This window comes from Charadrius vociferus, unplaced genomic scaffold (assembly GCF_000708025.1).
Source record: "Charadrius vociferus isolate BGI_N301 unplaced genomic scaffold, ASM70802v2 scaffold332, whole genome shotgun sequence".
NCBI lineage: Eukaryota > Metazoa > Chordata > Aves > Charadriiformes > Charadriidae > Charadrius > Charadrius vociferus.
Window position 1 is genome coordinate 3,925,749 of NW_009647418.1, and position 7,458 is coordinate 3,933,206.

General features: G+C 57.0%; 1 protein-coding gene across 1 annotated transcript in view; it reads left to right on the forward strand.

The window, feature by feature from the left end:
* WSCD2 (WSC domain containing 2) overlaps window positions 1-7,458 on the forward strand; it is a 19,685-nt gene that overhangs the window by 1,906 nt on the left and 10,321 nt on the right. Inside the window, exons 2-5 of the mRNA XM_009880369.1 lie at window positions 900-997; window positions 2,341-2,482; window positions 5,171-5,285; window positions 7,157-7,341. Of these exons, the coding sequence (XP_009878671.1) occupies window positions 900-997; window positions 2,341-2,482; window positions 5,171-5,285; window positions 7,157-7,341 (540 nt within the window). The remainder of the gene's footprint in view (window positions 1-899; window positions 998-2,340; window positions 2,483-5,170; window positions 5,286-7,156; window positions 7,342-7,458) is intronic.

The window sequence follows — 7,458 nt, forward strand, 5'->3', positions numbered from 1 at the left end:
GAGGCCCCGGGTTACAGGGGAGGGGCGGCGGCGGCCGGTTGAGGAAACTCGGGAGGGAATCGGGAGCGGGAAGCGCTGGAGAGGTGTCGGGGTGCTGCCGGGCTCTTCTCTGCCCGGTGCTGCTCGCTGGCCTCTCCTGAGCAGCAGGGTGGGTGGAATCTCTGGTGTGATGCAGATCGGTGGGAGTGCCAGCGCCCGTGAAGGCTGCTTTGCCTGAGCGCGCCCCTGCCCCAAAGCCGGGCTTAGAATCGTAGAATCGTAGAATCGCTGAGGTTGGAAGGGACCTTTAAGATCATCGAGTCCAACCATTAACCTAACCTGACAAAACCACTTCTAAACCATGTCCCCAAGTACCACCTCTACTCATTTTTTAAACACCTCCAGGGATGGCGACTCCACCCCCTCCCTGGACAGCCTCTTCCAATGTTTGATAACCATTTCAGTGAAAATTTTTTTCCTAATATCCACCCTAAACCTCTCCTGGCATAACTTCAACCCATTTCCTCTCATCCTGTCACTTGTCCCCAGGGAGAAGAGGTCAGCCCCCACCTCTCTACCCCCTCCTGTCAGGGAGCTGTAGAGAGCGAGGAGGTCTCCCTTCAGCCTCCTCTTCTCCAGGCTGAACACCCCCAGGTCCCTCAGCCGCTCCTCACCAGACGTGTCCTCCAGACCCCTCACCAGCTCCGTCGCCCCCCTCTGGACACGCTCCAACACCTCAACATCCTTCTTGTCGTGAGGGGCCCAAAACTGAACACAGCTCACCACAACTTGCTCAGGAGCCCAACCCACACGCGATCCCCCGGGCTGGGAGCCGCGGTTCCCCGGACCCTCCATGGAGCAGAGGGGGTGCATGGGGCTCAGGGAGAAGCAGGAACCCCCCCCAACCCCATGGCAAACTGGGGGTTTCACAGAGGTCACCATGCTAAGCCAGACTTGGTCCTCCTGCGGCGCTCCCGGGGCACCAGCAGCTCCTCCTCGGCCACCAGCCCCACCGCAGGTCTGTGCTCATGTTCACACCGGGCAAGATGCACGGTCCAGGCTTGGAAGCAGGAGGAAGAATGGCTTGTGGTGCTAAAGGGACTTTCTCACGCTGAAATGAGACGAAAGGGGGTTTCCCCGCTGTGCCTGCGTGCGGAGGGGGCTCCGGGAGCGTTTCGGAGGCGCTTGTGGCCGCGTCGCTCCATTAATGTGAACTGACGTTTAGCGAATCCTCACCAGATGGTCCGCGAGCCCAAGCTGTCAGTCACCATAAAAACCCCAAGCACCGCTCCCGTCCCCGGCCATATGCAACGCGTCCACCGCCATTAACCTCCGCCGGCGCTGCCGCCTCCCCGCGCCCGGCCACGACGGGGGCCGTGAGTCCCGGGGAAGGGATGCCGGGCCTCGGGCATCGCTGGCTTTAGCTGCTCGTAGGTGGTTTGGAAATATCATCTTTCCCCTTTTTTAAATCCCGCTTGGGAAGGCTCAGCGGCGGTTAACAGGAGCCAGCGCAGAGCAGAGCTGGCAGCTGGAAGGGATGCGGTGCCACCACAGGAGCATCTCGGCGGCTCCCGAGCAGGATGGTGCTGAGAAATCCTCCAGCTTGAGAAATCCCCCAGCTTGAGAAATCCCCCGAGCCCGACGTGCCCGTGGGGCCTGGGGAGCCTCGGGGGACGGGTGCTGAGCGCCTGCCTCGCTCCCCTGCTCCTCGCCAAAGCACCCGCTGCTTCCCCGGGCCGTCTGGCGGGAGCAGGCGGATTTTAACAGCGGTGATAATTAAGTAGGGGACGGCTTAACAAGGCGGCTGTGGAGGCTCTGCCACTTGAAATCGTTCCGGAGGGAATACTGCTCCTAAAATCAGCTCTTGTTTAGCTAGTGTGATGCGCGGCTCTAGCGTGCTGGGGCGATGCGCATCCCTCCTTCTCCTCCTCCTTCTTCTCTTCCTCCTCCTCCTCCTCCCTCTCCCGGCCGCGCCGATGGAGCTGCAGGGTCGGGCCCAGGGGACAGCCCCATCTGCCGGGTAATGGCTTCGGCTCGTCTGCATCCCCGTGCGAAGCCGCATCTCCTGCCTCAAATCTGAGCGCATTTTTGGATGGTGAAGCCGGGGAGGGAGGCAAGCACTGTCCCCCGCCGGGCACTGCCCGGCATCGCTTCCTCCCTGCCACATCCATCTCGGGTCCTTTGCTGGATGTCTCCGGCCATTCCCAGCCGGGCTGGGCTCCCCTGTGACACACGGAGCAAGCGATGTCACGGAGAAATGGGGACCGTCCACCCCAAGCACGCAGCTGAAGATGTCCTTATATCTTCCGACACCGGCGCAGTTGTCCCAGGGGTGGTAAGCGTGGGCCACCCTTCCTGAAGCTGCTGTCACCGATATCCCGGGCTCACATCGCCCAGCTGGAAAATCAAGGGCAGATCTTTGTTTCAAGCATCACTCCGTGGAAACACTTCCGTTCTGCCTTTGACTTGCTAAACCGGTGGCGGTGGGTGCCGGGAGAGCCCGGTGAGGGGCTGGGGCTGCTCGAATGGAGGGAAGGGAGGATGGACGGACGGAGGTTTTCCCCCCTCGATGGACCAGCAGTGACGATCCCGGCTCACAGGAACTGGGACCTGATGGGGGATTCGCTGAGATGCTCCTTGGGGGTGTGGGGGGGTCATTAGAGACCCAACGCCATTGCTGTCGGGGAGGGGGAGCAGCCCTGAGCGCACTCTGTGGGTCAGGGCGGCATCGCAGGGGGATGACCCGTGTCCCCACGCAAACGGGGTCACCCGCTGTCCCCAAGCGCGGGCGCAGCGCCCCAGGGGGGTCCCTGCTTGCGCCCCATGCCCGCACCCGACGGGGACCCAACGCGGTTCGTGCGCGTGTGCTGCGCCACAGCCGAGAGCTGCGGCGCTCTCTGGAAGACCAAACTTTACGTTAAGCTTGACATTAAGATGTTAAACATGAATTTACAACGCCAACGGCCCCGCTGACCAGCCGGGAAGAGTGAGAGGTTTGGGGAATTTAACGACTGTTGCTGGGTGGATCTGCGTGTCTGTTCACACGCGTGTTTCCAACGTGCTCCGAAATGCCTCTTGGCCCCGCGAAAGCTGCGTGCTGGGGCAGGTCCCCCCCGCGCTGCTCAGCACCCTCCGGCGAGCTGTCCCCAACCCGACCACGTGCCTTCCAGCATCTCCCCCTCCTCGCTTCTCCTCCTCTTATTGTCCTCGTATCTCCCTAATTATTCCAGTCGCCTTCCTAATAAGTTGGAGCGCGCGTATGTCAAGAGCAATGGATTGAAGGTAATGCACATCAGTCACCGGCTCCGTGCAAACGACTCAGAGTAATCCCGCACCGGTTAGATCTGTCACAACCCAAATGAGCTGACCTGCCGAAACCTGCTCAGCGCTGCGGAAATGCCACGTTATGCTGAGAGTAATTGGGAGCGATGAGTTATGACTCTTTGGCGGTTAAAGTTAGCAGGATCGTTTCTTCCAAGCTTTCTCCTCCGCCTTCCTCCGGGCTGGCGCTTGGTGGGGTCTGCGCCGTGCAGGGCGGTGGGGAAAAGGGGGGTGTCTATGTGTGGGGCACGTGGAGTTGGTTCAGGGATTCCCCCGACAGATGCCGAATGCAAGCAGGAGGTGAGAAATGTTAGCCCGTGTCGTGGTTCGGTATTGGTTTGGCGCAATGCGCGGATGCTCTGTTATTAGAGGGATGATTTGGTGTGTGATGGAGACACGGAGGTGGAAGGAGAGACACAGGGTGGTAACAATACAGGGGAAGATGCACCCTGCTTGCCCAGAGCCATGGCTTCACTCTTCCCTCCCCTCCGCTCCTGCCCGGTCTTGTGGTCCCCAGCATCCCGGTGCTCTCCCAAAGCCTTGGCCGGGGGGCTGGGGCCAGAGCCCTGGGGGGCACGGCTGGAGGGGGGTTTGGTGCTGTGAAAAACAACTCCTCGGCTTGGGATCCAACGCCCCCGAAGGGACAGGAGCCTCTCCTTTTGTGTCCCCAGGGTGGGACTCTGCAGCAGCGGCTCAAAGCCAGAGGCCACCGCGTGAGCTCCGGGATTTCTCCGGGACGGGAATGCCCCGTGGCAGCGTCCTGCAGAAGATGCGCCGAGAGTGGAGCAGATGTTTCAGGATAACGAAAAGCGAAAGATTGCCGTTGCATTCATTGAATGTCTGCGTGCCTGAAACAGGGAGCGAGGGCGACCAGCGCGGTTTTGGATTCCAAGCCGGCTCTGCCATTGCCCCCAGGCTGGTGGGACACACTTTCCCTGGGGCACCTGTGCCGCGTGGCTCACCTGCACCTCCTCTGCCAGAAGGGGTTCGTGAACACCTCGTTAGCTGATTACGGGCTGGCTAATCCCACCAGCTCCTGAAACCCCCATCCTCCTCGGGCAGTGAGGATGCTGAGCATCCCTGCGCCGGCGCCACATCCCTCTGTCGCCGGCAATACACCTTCCTGGCAGCAAACGCTCAGCTGGGAGCAGGAGTGAGGCGCTAATGAGGGCACTAACGAGGGCACCTAACGAGGAGACCGAGTGGGGACAGGGCGCTCGCCCCTACCGAGAGCCCACAGCCAACGTGGAGCATTGCAACGGGCACACAGGCAAGGAGATGGCTGTTTGTTTTCGGGTTATTGGGAAAGGCTACACTTGTCAAATAAATGATTTCAGCGTAACTATTTATTCAGCTCTATTCCCTCTGTACCACATCTTCATTTGCTCTCGGCACAGGCATCAGCCTTTGCTTTGCCAAGTGTTAGCGCTCGGCAAATATCCCCTGCCTTGATGTCTGGGACTGGGGAAAACGAGCTGCTGGCCGAAGAAAATTTGTTTTAAAGTGTATTTCTCCATTCTGCCCACCCCATCGCTCCTGGCGGGGCAAAGCGAAGGGGGTGGGTTATTTTGCCGCATAACTCCTCTCTTTTTGGAGCCGCTTTGCTCAGTTTTGAGGCCGGCGGGAAGGCAGAGGACGGAGGGGAGAAGCCTCGGCGCGGAGCCACAGCATCCTTCCTATCCGCGGTGTTTTCTGGGCATTACCTACCTTTCCTTGCACGTTGTACCCAGAGCACGTGTTTCTAAAGCCAAACGAACAGGGCGCATCGCTGAACATCCCTATTTTGGGGAAAAAATAAAAAAAGAGGGTGGGAATTGGTGGGCTCAGCCCCGGCTGGTTCTTACCCCCCTCTCCTCTACCCTCCCCCCAGCACGATACATCGGCTGCTACGTGGACAACACTCGCCGGCGAACGCTGCGCGGCGTGTCCTTCTTTGACTACAAGAAGATGACAGTCTTCCGTTGCCAGGACAACTGTGCCGAACGGTAGGGTGGGCGACGGGCACCGCGTCTTCATCAATTCCCGCACACCGCCAGCGTTTCTGCGCTGTCACCGTTCCCCGCCCCGGCTGCTCCCTTCCCCTTCCTCCCGCCTGCCTTCTTTTTTTCTTTTGATTTATGTCATTTTGAGATATATATATATATAATTATTATTTTTTAATTCACTGGTGTTTTCCAGGACCCCAGTTTCTTCCTCTGGGAAAAGCTTGGGAGGGATGATGGGCTCCATCCTCCATCCAGGGGGGTGTAAGGGTTCCAGTTGGGTGCTGGGGGTGCCTTGAGCACTTCTATCCACCCAGGGATGGCCCCACCAAAACGCTGTCCCCCACCAAAAGAGCCTCCTTAGACCTTCCCAGCTGCCAAAGTGCATCCGTGAGCAGGTGGAGAGACACACTCACTGCTTGCTGCAGAAGTTTTCTCCTTTCCCCAGTGTTATGTGAAGGATGTGCCCCAAACATAGGATGGTTTGGGTTGGAAGGGACCTTGAAGATCATCTCATTCCAACTCCCCTGCCCTGGGCAGGGCCACCTCCCACCAGCCCAGGTTGCTCCAAGCCCCATCCAACCTGGCCTTGAACACCTCCAGGGATGGAGCTTCCATAACTTCTCTGGGCAGCTTCGACACGGTCCGTGCCGGCGGGGCACATTGCAGGCAGTTTGCTGCCTCCAAAATCCCCCAGAGCTGAAGCCCATCGGTGCAGCATCCCACGGCACCTGGGGACGATGCTGCAAAGGACCATCGCTGATGGCTGGGGGTCCCCACCATAGGGCTCATCCTCCTCAGCACGGTGCTTGACGCGATGGATGTGTGCCGTGAGCTGAGCCGGCTGCTGCGGCGCATCTTCAGCAGTGCCGAGGTGGGGCTGATCCGTGCCAGAGCCGCCCTGCGGTGCCGGCAGCCCTGCAGCGGGACTTGCCGGTGCTCTCCAGTGGGTTTCCAGCTCCGCTGGCACTTGGTGAGCACCCACCTGCGCTGTAATCCTCCCCCTTTCAAATCCAACCCGTACTGAGCAGCACAGCTCCGTGCTGTGAAGCCGAGCAAAGTCCCCATCACTTATTCCTGCTCCGCCAACACCGGATACATCCTCCCTGTCTGGGAGACGTGTCGCTGTCTCCTGCTTTGTGATTTCTGTGGTCTGTGGAGCCGTTTCCTTTAAGAGAGTACAGTAGGATAGGATAGGATAGAACAGAGTAGAATAAGAATAGAATAGAACGGAATAGAATAGAATAAAATAAACTAGAATAGAATAGAATAAAATAAACTAGAATAGAATAGAATAAAATAAACTAGAATAGAATAGAATAAAATAAACTAGAATAGAATAGAATAAAATAAACTAGAATAGAATAGAATAAAATAAACTAGAATAGAATAGAATAAAATAAACTAGAATAGAATAGAATAAAATAAACTAGAATAGAATAGAATAAAATAAACTAGAATAGAATAGAATAAAATAAACTAGAATAGAATAGAATAAAATAAACTAGAATAGAATAGAATAAAATAAACTAGAATAGAATAGAATAAAATAAACTAGAATAGAATAGAATAAAATAAACTAGAATAGAATAGAATAAAATAAACTAGAATAGAATAGAATAAAATAAACTAGAATAGAATAGAATAAAATAAACTAGAATAGAATAGAATAAAATAAACTAGAATAGAATAGAATAATTTTCAGTTGGAAGGGACCTACAATGATCATTCAGTCCAACAATGCATCCTTGGGATGCAGTGCTGCCTCCAGCGCTGGCCGTGAGCTGGCTGCAGTGGGGATGCTCCCGCAAAAGCCCGTGGAGGCGGGGGGATGCCCGGGGGTGTGCTGAGCCCCGCCATTTCCCTCTCCCCAGGGGCTACCTCTACGCAGGGCTGGAGTTTGGCGCCGAGTGTTACTGTGGACACAAGATCCAGGCGTCCAACGCCAGCGAGTCCGAATGCAACATGGCGTGCAAGGGGGAGAGGAGCAACACCTGCGGTGGGGTCAACCGCCTCTCCATCTACCGCCTGGAGCTGGCCCAGGAGTCCGCCAGGAGATGTAAGTTGGCGGCATCAATGCAGGTCCCGGTTCGGGAACCCCTGGCGGTGCCAGCACAGGGGAGCGCCGGTGTCCCCGTGCTGCGTAAGCCGAGTCATGGCTCGGGAGAGGCGGTCT